Source organism: Saccopteryx bilineata, chromosome 3 (genome assembly GCF_036850765.1).
Source record: "Saccopteryx bilineata isolate mSacBil1 chromosome 3, mSacBil1_pri_phased_curated, whole genome shotgun sequence".
In the NCBI taxonomy this organism is placed as follows: Eukaryota; Metazoa; Chordata; class Mammalia; order Chiroptera; family Emballonuridae; genus Saccopteryx; species Saccopteryx bilineata.
In genome coordinates this window covers 160,704,307-160,718,990 of record NC_089492.1, presented here as the reverse complement: position 1 = coordinate 160,718,990, position 14,684 = coordinate 160,704,307, and the positions used below count along the sequence as shown (strand labels likewise).

The 14,684-nt window shown below is 47.7% G+C and overlaps 1 protein-coding gene across 1 annotated transcript; it reads right to left on the bottom strand.

Annotated features, from left to right (window-relative positions):
• Positions 1–3,127: 3,127 nt before the first annotated feature.
• On the bottom strand, positions 3,128–8,220 carry LOC136328899 (uncharacterized). Its single transcript, XM_066264879.1, is given in 3 exon segments — positions 3,128–3,428; positions 5,398–7,845; positions 7,899–8,220. Coding segments are annotated over 3 exon segments (2,784 nt in total). The 3' UTR covers positions 3,128–3,414.
• Positions 8,221–14,684: the final 6,464 nt, after the last annotated feature.

Here is a 14,684-nt window from a genome sequence, read left to right as displayed (position 1 = left end):
AGAAGTGAGGTAGATGGGTCAGTGACGTAAGGATCTACCAATAGTCCTTGGCTAAAGGTGGATTCTGTGGAGGCGAAGGGCAAGCTGGAACACCAATCTGGAAAGAGAATGAGCCACAAGGACCAATTGGAAGCTCGTGGAGGATGTTAGGGGGCAGTGCTGCTAGCCTTGGTATATTTGCTCTTTTGGTGGGATCTGACATCCTTTTTTTTTTTAATAAATTTTTTTATTTATTCATTTTAGAGAGGAGAGGGAGAGACAGAGAGAGAGAGAGAAGGAGGAGGAGCTAGAAGCATCAACTTCCATATGTGCCTTGACCAGGCAAGCCCAGGGTTTTGAACTGGCCACCTCAGCATTTCCAGGTTGACGCTTTATCCACTGCGCCACCACAGGTCAGGCCGGGATCTGACATCCTTAACCTTTGACATCCTTAACCTTCGGTGCTCCGCGCCCGGAAGCTATTGCTGAACTTAATTTAAACTTGGAGAGCGAAAGGATGCAAACCTTTAATTTACAAGTGGAGAGGATTAAGCTTTGTGCGGTGTTGGCAGGAAATTATCGAGCCCCAGAAAGTAATTTATAGGTCAGTGGATATTAAAGTGGTAACATGATTCCCATGTGTCTGTGTGTGGAACGGAGAGTCTGAGTGAGTCCCCAGCCTCGAGTCTTTTGCAGAACACAAATGGCTTAGGTTTGATGATTTAACTTTTATGTACAGTTTTATACTTGTTTAAGGCCATCTCAAAGACTATGCTCTTGAAACAGTACTGTTGACCGAGGACGCACCGACAGAATTCTAGACTCAGGGTAAAACAAAGGAAAAGTTTATTACACTTGCGAGCAGGCCCAAGGCAAGGAGATGGCCAAGAGCCCTGAGCAACTTCAGCAGGCAAGTTTTATACTTAATTTCAGGGAGGGGAGTTGTAACAGTTCTCAGGGTGATTGATTGCCTCAGATGCTTGCGGCCTTGCCTTTCCGATAAGCCCCTAATCAAACACCGGATGCCTGCGGCTTCTTCAAGGAGCCTGGGCAAACATCTAGGGGCCAGGTGGGCCAGTTATTGTTTTACAAGCCAAGATGAGTTAAGCAAAGATCAGACGGAATCCACTGTTACTCAGATGGAATCCACTGTTACATTCCCCCCTTTCTTTGTTACATATCTCTAATCCTAGAGATCTGAGTTCTGTTCTAACTTCTCATAATGTTGTCTCATAATCATGAGTTTTACTGCTCCTATTTGCCCCTGCAGGAAGGTGGTGAGTCTATTCAGGACACACGGTCCAATGGTGATAACTAGCAATAGCACTATAAGGGGTCCTGCTAAGGTGGAGATGAGGGTAGTCAACCAGGGTGATTTGGCATACCACCCTTCAAACCATCCCTGCTGATCTTGTAGTCTTTTTTCCCTAGCCTTTAGCCTTTCTTTCAGCTTATTCATGGAGTCCCTAACTATTCCAGTGTGGTCGGCATAGAAACAGCATTCTTCTTTTAAAGCAGCACATAAACCACCCTCTTTTAAAAATAACAAGTCTAAGCCTCGTCGGTTTTGCAACACGACCTCAGAGAGGGAGGTCAGTGACTTTTCTAAAGCTTCTATTGATTGCTCTACGGCCCTTAAATCCTGGGTAATAGCAGACTCTAGCGAGGCCATTTGTCTGGGTCCTTCAACTAGGGCAGCAGCTCCTGTTCCTACTCCTGCCAATACCCTGGCTCCCAGCAGTACTGCTAGGGTGAGTGTGACAGGCTCTTTTCTATACCTGGTCCGCCCTTCAATCGCTTCTTCAAAGTCCTCAATTCCATGATATATAAGGCGGGGGAAAACCCTAACCATTACACAAAAATCTTGAGAGTTGTTAAAGGCCTGAGTGGACACACAGGGAGTCAGGCCCGTTCTGCATGCCCACCGAGTTCCTTTCTCAGGGATCAAATAGGAACTGTTAGGGGAAATTGAAATAGTCTGCAGGCATCGGGCCTTGTCTGAGGCAGACGGGGTCCCCAGGCATATCCCCTGTCCAGTCACTTCTGGGAGGGTAAGCATGTGACGCCTGCCCCAATTACACTGGGAAGGGCTTTTGTTCTCATAGTAGCTCCCATTGACTGCGACCCCTTCGTAATAGGGAGGCCCTGCCTGCAAGCATATCCAGCAGGAGTCAGTAAGGTTGGGATGGGTGCTATTTAAAGCTTCAAAACCTCCTTTTATTAGATCTAATAATCGCTGCCCCGTGGTTGGACCCGACGGGGTTTGTGACAGGGGTGTACTGCTGGCACTGGCTGGGCTGCTAGCTGTATCTCTCGGGGATGGAGTAGCTTGCACCGGGGCTGAAAGGGGCTTGCTAGGCCTTGGGGCCCCTTGGTCAGCCAGTACTTTGTTAGGTCCTAATGGGCTGCCTCCAGCGGTGCCTATCTGGAGTTTAATTTTAAACGTTAATCCAGCATCAGATCCTGACGCATACATTCTTAAGCCCCACTGCCTGCCCTTTAGCCATGTATTATCTTGCCTTTTTCCATAGTGGGTAAAGGTAATATTCAGTGTGTTACAGGTGAAATTGGTACATAGTCCTTCACCAACCCAAACTCCCGATCGCCTATGGCTTATTCCCGGTCTTTGACTAGGAATTCCTCTTCCTAGACACCGGGAGTTTTTAGTCCCTGCTTCTTTTTTTGAGTTACTCGCGCAACCCTGATCCAGTCCCAGGAGGATGTGGGCTTCCAGTGAGTCGTCCTGGTAGTCTCACAACCCCAAGCCTTACAGTAGAAGACTTCCAGTCCTCCGCATCTCCAAGCTGTGTCCCTATCACGACCGTCCCGGGGACAGACATAAAAGTCAGTCGTTCTGAGAGTCGAGCTGAATTCTGGGTTAAAGCACCCAAAGCCTACAGTCCCTATACCACTAGTTGGACATTCACATTTCCTGGACTCACAAGGAGGAGGGTTACCCGGGTCTGTGGTCGGGATATCCCAAGTTTCTAGCCCCGCTGCGAGCTGACAAAGGTCTGGATACAGGGACGGCCACCAAGTCCAGGGGGGATGGTCATTGGAAGTCACTTCCCATACTATGTCACTGGTCCCCGATATCACCTGCCATGTCTGTCGCGTTGGTTGGTAGGGATTTGTTGCGGTGGCGGACACGCAGCTTGAGGGGATTATCTGTTTTCTCCACTGTCCACTGGTCATCAGGAGCAGGAGCAGGCTTGAGGTGTGAAATATGGATCCAAGCAGCGATGCCATTGACCTTTACAGCAGTGGGTGTGATGAGGAGGACTTGGTAGGGTCCTTTCCAGCGGGGTTCGAGGGTCCGGTGTTGGTGTCTCCGGATGTAGACGAAGTCCCCGACTTGGTAGTGGTGTGGGGTCCCGTCTCCTGCCGGCTGGTAAAGGTCAGACAACTGCTTCCATAGGCAATGTTGTACTCTGGTCAGGGCCTGTAACCTAATGGACAAAGGGGTATTTGGGATATTTAAGTCAGAGGGGGATAAATCCCGAATAGGCGGAGGGGTTCCAAAAAGTATTTCAAAGGGGGTTAGGTTAGTTTTAGCGGAAGGGGTATTCTGAGCCCAGAAAAGAGCATATGGTAGGAGCATTACCCAATCTCTATGGCCAGTCTCTATGACTAATTTAGTTAAGGTCTCTTTAATTGTTCTATTCATTCTCTCTACTTGTCCTGAACTTTGGGGTCTATAAGCACAATGTAGTTTCCAATCAATCCCCAATATTTTGGCTACCCCCTGGCTTACCTGGGCTACAAACGCCGGTCCGTTATCAGACCCTATTACCTTTGGAAGGCCAAATCTAGGAAAGATTTCTTCCATAATTTTCTTAATTACTACCGCTGCCGTCTCATGTTTGGTAGGGAAGGCTTCTACCCATCCTGAAAAAGTGTCTACAAAAACTAAGAGATACCTTAGTCCATACTTGGCAGGTTTTACCTCAGTGAAGTCTACTTCCCAATATTGGCCTGGTCTGGTGCCTCGGAGACGGGTTCCACTGGTTCCTTTGGCTGGGTAGGCATTTACCATCTGGCAGGCCTTACAAGCTTTGACTATTTCCTTTGCTATTTGCCTCTTCTCGGGGGTGGTCAATGTTTTATCATCCTGAAGCAGTTGTACCAGTTTGTCAGTCCCAAGGTGGGTGAGATGGTGGGCCATCTGGAGGAACGTCCGAGCATCCTCAGGTTCCTTTAAGTGGGTCAGGGTGGGGGATGGCTCTGCTTCTATAGTGAGGATGTTGGAGGCAGTCCTCATGGCTACTGCTCGAGCCTCTTCATCCGCCTTCCTGTTGCCTTTGGCTACTGGGTCTTGCCCTTTCTGGTGCCCAGGGCAATGGACAATGGCTAGCTCCCGTGGGAGCATGATAGCATCTAAGAGGGCTAGGATTTCTTGTTTGTGTTTAATGTCTTTACCTGCTGATGTAAGCAGGCCCCTTTCTTTGTAAATTGCCCCATGCACATGTGCAGTAGCAAATGCGTACCTGCTGTCCGTGTAGACGGTGGCCCGTTTACCACTAGCTAGTTCCAAGGCCTTTGTTAGAGCTATTAGTTCTGCCTTTTGAGCTGAGGTTCCTGGGGCAAGTCTCTCTGACCAGATTACTTTTTCCTTGTCTACCACCGCAGCCCCAGCTCGGCGTTCTCCTTCATACAGAAAACTGCTTCCATCAGTATACCAAATTAAGTCAGATTGTGGCAATGGTGTGTCCCGCAAGTCTTGCCGGATCCCAGCTTCCTCGGCTAGGATATCCCTGCACTGATGGTGGACAGTTCCCCCCTCCTCCCTGGGTAGCAGGGTGGCTGGGTTCAAAACAGTTGGAGAGCCAAAGGTGATCCTGTCTTTATCTAACAGGAGGCTTTGGTAATGAGTAATGCGGGCATTGGTTAGCCAGCGGTCTGGAGGTTGTCTTATTATGCTTTCCAGGGCATGGGGGGCGACAACAGTCAATTTCTGGCCCAGAGTCAGTTTGTCAGCGTCTTTGACTAGGAGGGCCACAGCGGCAATCACCCGTAGGCACCCCGGCCACCCTTTTGCGACTGCATCTAACCTCTTAGAAAGATAGGCTACTGGCCGTTTCCAGGGTCCCAGAGACTGAGTCAATACTCCTTTAGCTATCCCTTCCTTCTCGTCTACATAGAGAGTGAAAGGCTTCTCTATGTTGGGGAGTGCCAAGGCCGGGGCTGACAACAGTGCCCTCTTGATTTGGTCAAAGGCCTTTTGCTGTTCATCTCCCCAGGTATATTCAGTTCCATCCTTTAACAAGGGGTATAGAGGGGCGGCTAGTGCGGCAAAGCCAGGTATCCATAGTCTGCAAAAACCTGCTGTGCCTAAGAATTCCCTGAGGCCCTTCCGATTTTTCGGAGGCGGGATTTGAGTAACAGTCTTTTTCCTGGCCTCAGTTAGCCATCTCTTACCGTCTCGGAGAGAGTAGCCCAGGAAGGTGACTTCGGGTTGGCAGATCTGGGCCTTTTTGGCGGATGCCCGATATCCCAGTTTGGCCAGTTCGGCAAGCAGTTTTTCAGTTCCCTGTTTGCACTGCTCTCTGGTGGCGGCTGCAAGTAACAGATCATCAACATACTGCAACAGAGTTACCTCAGGGGTGGAGGCTTGGTAGGCACTCAAGTCCTGGTGCAGCGCTTCGTCAAAGATGGTGGGAGAGTTCTTGAAGCCCTGGGGTAGCCACGTCCAGGTGAGCTGTCCACTGAGTCCATTCTCAGGGTCCGTCCATTCGAAAGCAAACAGGGGTTGGCTGTCCTCATGCAGGCTCAAGCAGAAGAAGGCATCTTTCAGGTCCAGTACTGTATACCACTTCCTGTCAGGACTGAGGGTACTGAGGAGGTTGTAAGGGTTTGGGACCGTTGGATGTATGTCCATTACTTGACTGTTAACCTCTCTCAAATCCTGCACTGGTCTATAGTCCCCTGTCCCTGGTTTCTTTACTGGTAGCAGGGGGGTGTTCCATTCTGATTGACAAGGCCTCAGGATCCCCTGTCCTAGTAGCCTCTGGATGTGAGGCCTAATGCCTTCTCGGGCCTCTTTACTCATGTAGTATTGTTTGACCCTTATGGGGGTGGCGGAGGGCTTTAGGTATACTACCACCGGAGGCCTTTGTACTGCTAATCCTGGCCCTGCCGTTTCTGCCCAGGCCTCTGGGAAGCTCTGAAGCCACCTGTCTTCTGTTGAATGGGGTCTGGGGGCAGGGGTCTCATACAGTTTATACTCATCTTCAGCAGACAAGGTCAGCATGGTCACAATAGGCTGACTGACAAGAGGGTTACTGAATCTTACTTCTGGTCCCTGGGGCTTGAAGTCAATACTCGCCCCCAACTTGGTAAGCAAATCCCTCCTCAGCAGCGGGGCAGGGCATTCTGGTATGACCAGAAAGGAGTGCTGTACTTTTCCCCTCCCCAGGTCCATTGCCCTTTTAGTTGTCCATGACCTATGCTGGCATCCATTTGCCCCCTGAACCAAGGATTTTTTGTTTGAGAGGGGGCCCAGCGGGTTCTGCAAGGCGGAGTAAACCACTCCTGTATCCACCTCAAAGTCGATTGGTGTCCCCTCCACATTGAATGTTACCCTGAGTTCGGGGAGGGGGTCCGAACTCCGACGCCCCTAATCTCCTAGGGCAAGGATTTCCTCAGTCTTCTTATTCTTCTTCTTAGGGCAATCCCTGACCCAGTGTCCTTCTTCTTTACAGTAGGCACACTGGTTAGGTCCTAATTTTGGTTTTTGGTTTGGGCCCAAGGTACTATGCTTTCCTCTTCTATCTTGTTTCTCTACTACGGTAGCCAAAATCTTTGTTAACTCTTTATTTCTCCATTTATCTCGCTTATTTTCCTATTCCTCACGTTCTTTTTCTAATCTTTGCTCCTTTTCCTCTGCTGTCTCTCTTTTATAGTATACTTTATCAGCTTCTTTGACTAAATCTCTCAGAGCCATGTCCTGTAACCCATCCATCCTCTGGAGTTTCCTCCGAATATCAGTAGCTGACTGTCCTATAAAAGCCATAGCCAGTGCCCCTCTCTGTTCTTCAGACTCAGGGTCGAAAGGGGTATACCTCCTATAGGCTTCTATTAGTCTCTCTAGGAATCTGGATGGGGATTCCTCTGACCCTTGAATTACTTCTCTTACCTTAGCCAAATTAGTGGGGTGTCTCGCCGCCACTCGGAGACCCATCATCAGAGTCTGGCGAAAGAGTAAGAGTCGCGGCCTACCTTCAGGTGTATTAGGGTCCCAGTTAGGCCGCCTCAGGGGAAAAGCCTCATCTATAAGGTTGGGGAGTTGAGTAGGACGACCATCAGGTCCAGGAACCAATTTCCTGGCCTCAAGGAGAATTCGGTCTCTTTCTTCGGAGGTGAAGAGGATACCTAAGAGCTGCTGGCAGTCATCCCAAGTGGGCTGATGGGAAAACATAAGAGACTCGAGAAGGTCAGTAAGTTTGACAGGGTCCTCTGAAAAAGGTGGATTATTGTTTTTCCAATTATATAGGTCTGAGGAGGAGAAGGGCCAATACTGAAGCGCCAGCATGTTTCCCCCTTGACCGTCAGGGACAGGGGGTCCGAAAGGCCGAAGGGGCAGGGTGACGGCCACGTCATCTGGGGTTTGTGCTCTCCGGCTCCAGGTACCTTGGGCTGGACCCTCTCCTGATGGTCCCCGTTCATTCTGATGTGGGGCCCCAAGCTGGGAACCAGCAGCACCGGCAGGGACATCCCTGGGATAGGGAGGCGGGAGTCCCGAATCAAAAAGAATAAGGTCAGTTTGAGATTCAGGGAGAACAGAGGAGGGAAGGGGAGGATACAGGGATGAAGTAGGCACACGGTTGGCTCCGAAGGTTTGAGTGGAAGCATAGAGCAGAGGTCTGGATGAGTTGGAGCAGGTCTGGGAGTGCCCGGAGTGGTGGAGAGGGTTGTTGGGAGGGAGGGTGCAGGGGGAGGAAGGAAAGGTTGGATCCAAGGAGGAGGATCGTCGGCCAGGTCTTCCCAAACCCAAATATAAGGCTGTTGATCCGGACGGCCATGAGGTCCTGGACTGAAGACAACTGCTTTAACCGCCTTTATGGTGTCTTTGTGGAAGGTTCCAGTGGTCGGCCAACCTACTCCAAAGGTGGGCCACTCGGAGGTACAGAAAGTTTGCCACTTGCGCTTCTTAACAAGAAGAGACAGATTATGAGCTCGGGCATTAACCTCAGACCAATGAGACAGAGTCAGGGACAGTGGGGTGGAAGCTCCTTGTCCCATTTTAATTTCAAAGAGATAAAAAGACAGAAAGAAGGCAACAAATAAGACACTGACAAAAACAAACAGACAAAGCCGGCTGTGCTGCGAACGGCAAAATAATACTAAAAATAAATCTAACGGTCCGGACCTACGAGCTCGATTGGAAACTGGCAACAAATTTACAGATTCTGTCTGAGACAGCAGATGGACTTCCAAGCGTCCTTGGTTGCCCTCACACTCCAGGGCGTCCCCCAGAGTCGTGGCCTGCGACCCCCTGACACGTCTGTCGGTCGCAGCCAGGAGGGACTCACGTCCCGTCCTGACAGCCACCACCAGTTTCACTCACCAGACGTCAGGCGTCCCGTGGTCTATGAAGATACTGAATCTCGGTGGAACCTCCAAATGTTGACCGAGGACGCACCGACAGAATTCTAGACTCAGGGTAAAACAAAGGAAAAGTTTATTACACTCGCGAGCGGGCCCAAGGCAAGGAGATGGCCAAGAGCCCTGAGCAACTTCAGCAGGCAAGTTTTATACTTGATTTCAGGGAGGGGAGTTGTAACGGTTCTCAGGGTGATTGATTGCCTCCGATGCTTGCGGCCTTGCCTTTCCGACAAGCCCCTAATCAAACACCGGATGCCTGCGGCTTCTTCAGGGAGCCTGGGCAAACATCTAGGGGCCAGGTGGGCCAGTTATTGTTTTACAAGCCAAGATGAGTTAAGCAAAGATCAGACGGAAAAGATCAGACGGAATCCACTGTTACAGTACAGTCCTAGGTACATGGTAAACATTTAGTAAGTATAGTTAACAGTAGTTAGTCTATAGTGAGTCACAGTTCAACAGTATTTCTTTTTTTTTTTTTTCTTTACAGAGAGAGAGAGTCAGAGAGAGGGATAGACAGGGACAGACAGACAGGAATGGAGAGATGAGAAGCATCAATCATTAGTTTTTTTTTTAATTTATTCATTTTTTTTAGAGAGGAGAGGAAGAGACAGAGAGAGAGAGAGAGAGAGAGAGAGAGAAGGGGGGGAGGAGCTGGAAGCATCAACTCCCATATGTGCCTTGACCAGGCAAGCCCAGGGTTACGAACCGGCGACCTCAGCATTTCCAGGTCGACGCTTTATCCACTGCGCCATCACAGGTCAGGCCAATCAGTTTTTTGTTGCGTGTTACAACACCTTAGTTGTTCATTGATTGCTTTCTCATAGGTGCCTTAACCGTGGGCCTTCAGCAGGCTGAGTTACCCCTTGCTTGAGCCAGCAACCTTGGGCTCAAGCTGGTGAGCTTTTTGCTCAAACCAGATGAGCCCGCACTCAAGCTGGCGACCTTGGGGTCTCGAACCTGGGTCTTCCACATCCCAGTCCAATGCTCTATCCACTGCGCCACTGCCTGGTCAAGCTCAACAGTATTTCTTGAGCATTTGTAGATGGTAGTATTAGTTTTACAAGGATTTTATATATAATTATGCGTTTGCTGTCCTCGGTTTAGTGGGCATGTGGGGAGAGGGTTTTCACAGTATGTCAGGTGTACCCTGAATCCCCCCAATTACATTGATCATCCCGGAGTGTTAGTCACATCATTTTTGTTTTATTTATTTTTTTATTATGTATGTATTGATTTTAGAAAGGAAGGGAGAGAGAGAGAGAAAAATAATATTCATTTGTTGGTCCACTTAGTTGTGCATTCATTGGTTGCTTCCGGTATATGCCCGCCAGAGATGGAACATGCAACCTTGGCATTTTCTGACGGTGCTCTAACCAACTGAGCTAATGGCCAGGGCCAGTCACGTCCTTTTTATACTAAAAACAAACAGTCTAATACTAATACGACTGCAAAATTTATTTAAAATTTAATTTTCATGGCAGCTTTTTGTGACACATAGTCTAGGCTATCTGTTCATTTTTCTGTATAATCAGGTGCACTTCTAATGGAAAAGTTTATGAAGCACTGGAATACACAAATTATCATACAAGGCAAAATTGGTAACCATTAAAATAAAACATTTAGCCTGACCAGGTGGTGGCGCAGTGGATAGAGCATCGGACTGGGATGCAGACGACCCAGGTTCGAGACCCTGAGATTGCCAGCTTGAGCGCGGGCTCATCTGGTTTGAGCAAAAGCTCACTAGCTTGGACCCAAGGTCGGTGGCTCCAGCAAGGTGTTACTTGGTCTGCTGCAGCCCCATGGTCAAGGCACATATGAGAAAGCAATCAATGAACAACTAAGGTGTCGCAACAAAAAACTAATGATTGATGCTTCTCATCTCTCTCTGTTCCTGTCTCTCTCTGTCACTGTTAAAATAAATAAGTAGCCTGACCTGTGGTGGCGCAGTGGATAAAACGTAGACCTGGAAATGCTGAGGTCGCCGGTTCGAAACCCTGGGCTTGCCTGGTCAAGGCACATATGGGAGTTGATGCTTCCAGCTCCTCCCCCCTTCTCTCTCTCTCTGTCTCTCTCTCTCTCCCTCTCTCTGTCCTCTCTAAAAATGAATTAAAAAAAATTAAAAAAAAATAAATAAGTAAATAAAACTTTTAGTAATGTGATATGGGGTTCAAGGGAAGGCTCACAGTGGCGGGTAAAAAATAAGACTGTGATGGAAGTGGTATTTATTTCAAATACCTTTATTTCAAATAGCTTTAAAGAATTTAGGAGTTTGCCAGGTGAAGATAAAGGAAGGATGAATATTTCCGGTGATGGGCACAGCATGAAGGTTGGAAAAATAGAATTGAGTTCAGAACATGGAGGACTTTGAATGCTAAGATAAGAAACTTGTGAATAATTTAGTAATCTATGAGAGACATCTAAGGTTTTTAGGCCATAGAGTGGCAGGTCAGACTGCTCTTTAGGAAGATTAATTTGGTAGTAATGACCAAAAATAATTCAGAATTCATAGTAGAAAGATACTAGACTAGAGATGGGTAGACTAGAGATGGGTGAGTGTAATTGAGAGTCTGTGGCAATGGAATCTACTAGAATAGTAGCTGACTGAATACAGGGAATAAGGAGGCTGTGTGCCTCAAGATGACTATTGTAGAAACAATAATTTGTTGTTGTTGTTGTTGCGCAGTGGATAGAGCAAGAGGAGGAGAGATAGCAAGGCAGACTCTCACATGCGCCCTAACCAGGATCCAGCTGGCAACCTCATCTTGGGTTGATGCTTGAGTGCTGAGCTATTTTTAGCACCTGAGGCTGGTGTGCTTAGACCAACTGAGCTATCCTCAGTACCCAGGGCCAAGCTTGAACCAATCGAGCCACTGGCTGCAAGAGGGGAAGAGGAAGAGAAGGGGGAGAGGGAGTAAGAGAGAAGAAGCAGATGGTCGTTTCTCTTGTGTGCTCTGACTGGGAGTTGAACCTGGGATGTACATATACTGGGCAGGTGCTCTACCCATTGAGCAATTGGCCAGGGAAAAACAATAAATTCAAGAAGAGGAGTTGTGCCTGACCTGTGGTGGCACAGTGGATAAAGCATTGACCTGGAATGCTGAGGTCGCTGGCGCCAAACCCCGGGCTTGCCCGTCAAAGCACATACAAGAAACAACTATGAAATCATGCTTCCTGATTCTTCCCCTCGCCTTTCTCTCTCTCTCTCAAAATAAATAAAAATCTTTTTTAAAAAAGAAGGAGAGTTTTAGGAACGGAATTGGAAGCAGACAGAAAAGGAGATGTTCAATTTTGGTAATGCTGCCTATTTAAAAGTTAGTGAGTCATTTGGTAGAGATACCCAGACAATGAAGACTTTGATTAAATGACCTCTGAGGACTCCTCCATATCTAAAATTTTAGTGTTCTAGAAAATGTTGACCCTGGCTGGTTGCCTCGGTGGATAGGGCATCAGCCCATAGTGTGGACATCCCAGGCTCAATCCCTGGTTAGGGCACACAGGAGAAGCGACCATCTGCTTCTCTTTCCCTCCCTCTCCCTCTCCCCTTTCTCTCTCTCTCTTTCCCTCTTGCAGCCAGTGGCTTGGTTGGTCCAAGCATTGGCATCAGGATACCTTGATTGATTAGAGCATCAGCCCCTGATGGGGTTGCTGGGTGGATACCGGTTGGGGCACATGTCTCACTAAATCCCCTCCTCTCACTAAAAAAATGTAAATCTACAGTTTGGGAGAAAAGTAGAAGCTAAATATGAATAAAATTTGGACCTTTTCATATAAATATTAGTAAAGTTGTGGAAGGAGAGGGAATCATCAAAGGAGAAAGTAGATAAAGAGGTCCAAAAACAGAAACTTGGAGAAACATTGACAAGGGACACAAACAAATAGAGCGGTAAGGAGAAGAACCCAGAGAGAAGTGAGAAGTGACAGAGAAGTTAAAGATGGAGGGGACAGAATCTAACTGCAAGTAGTTAAGAGTGCATAGGTGGTAGCAATATTTAACAGTAAAGCAAATAAACTGGGGCAATGAAGAGGAAACAGCTGGGGATTTAGGCAACACAAGCTTATTTTCAGAAAAGGGGAAGAGGCTAATTGATAGAGAAACTAAAATGTAATTATTTACTTTGAAGTGATGAAAGAAAGTCTCAGAGGAAATATTAGATCAAGAGGTAGACATACAGCCCTGGCTTGCTCAGTGGTTGAGTGTTGGTCTGGCATATGGAAGTCCCAGGAACCTGGCCAGGGCACACAGGAGAAGCGCCCATCTGCTTCTCCACCCTTCCCCCTCTCCTTTCTCTCTCTCTCTCTCTCCCTTCCTGCAGCCAGGGCTCCATTGGAGCAGAGTTGGCCCGGGCACTGAGGATGGCTCCATGGCCTCCGCCTCAGGCGCTAGAATGGCTCCGGTTGTAACGGAGCATCGCCCCCTGGTGGGCATGCTGGGTGGATCCCAGTCGGACGTATGTGGGACTCTGTCTCTCTCTGCCTCCCTGCTTCTCACTTCAAAAATATACAAAAAAAAAGAAAAGAAAAGAAAAAGAAAAAGAGGTAGGCATAGAAGTTGCTTTGGCAACCGGAAAGGTAGAATTGGGAGGGAAATGTACAGAGATTTAAAATGGCTAAACATTTAAGGAAGTCACATTAAATGCCCTTGTGGTCTACCTTTCTTTATGTGTGTGAATTTTTTTTAAGTGAGAGTAGGGGTGCAGACTCCTGCACACCCAACCGAGATCCACCCAGCACCCCTTCTGTGATTCTCTGCCCATCTGGGCTTCTCGCAACTAAGCCATTTCTAGCAGCAGAGGCTCCAGGAAGCCATCTTCAGTGCCTGGGGCCAAAGCACTTGAATCAATCAAGCCATGGCTGCAGGAGGAGGAAGAAGAGAAAGAGAGAGAGAGAGATGGAGGAGGGAGAGGGGTGGAGAAGTAGATGGTCACCTCTCCTTTGTTCCTTGATCAGGAATCAAACCCAGGCCTTCCACATGGCAAATTGATGCTCTACTGCTGAGTCATTGGCCAGGGCATGAGTTGTTGTTTTTTTTCCATGATTTTATTTATTGATTTTTAGAGAGAGGAGAGAGAGAGAGAAAGGGGAGGTGGAGGAACAGGAAGCATCAATCATTGTAGTTGCTTCTTGTATGTGCCTTGACTGAGCAAGCCCAGGGATTTGAACCGGCAACAACATTCCAGGTCGATGCTTTATCCACTTCACCATCACAGGTTAGGTGTGGTCTACCTTTTGCGAATATAAAGGATAACTGGGTGGATAGAAGATCTAGGAGAAATGGGGGGTAGAAACAGCACTACAGAAAATAGCAATGATTCAAGACAGCAAGAAAGATCTACCTGATTAGATAAGTATTAGTTTGTGGTAAGAAGCCCCAACCAGCATGACTTTGTGATTTCAGTCAATAATTCTTGGCTGCCTTGGAATGAAGAAAACAGACAGCCAGAGTTAACTGGGACAAAAGGACTGGTAAAGAAGGAACAGAGGAGAGAGGACAATGAGGAAGTCTGGATTGGTTTGCTGGTTTGTTGAAATAGCTGACCTCTTTAGGAAAGACACAGTAAGATTGGGGAAGTGATAGGAATGACTTAGAGAGGCAGAAAAGCAGGAGGTTGCAGTGAGAGGCAGATTTGAGTTTGTGTCTAGGAAGGTGAGGAAATTATAGGTTATCATGAGCTCTAGCCTATGATAGTAGTAATTGGTGGCAAATATGACATCACTATAATAGCCACTGACTATGTAATCAAGTAAATGTGAAGTCAAATGCTGAGGTCTCAGAGCATAATGATAGGGAAGGAGGTTAGGACTGGATGACTGTCCTATATATGTATTAGGAATGAGCTGTAGGTCTCACCGATGTATTTAAGTATGTAAGGCGCCACACTGTGTGCCTTAGTTTTGTAGGAACAACTATAATACTAGGTAACGTATGACACCAAATGAGTTGTATGTATGTGTTTAAAAGATCATTTCTGGCTGAGTTGGTAGAGGCATGTTTCAGACTAGGTAGTACTTAAGGTGAGACTAGGAGGATAAATAGGAAGGTTAGAGATTGGCTTTGGGAAGGAGGAAAGGAAGTCAATTTAGAGGACCATACTATCTTATAA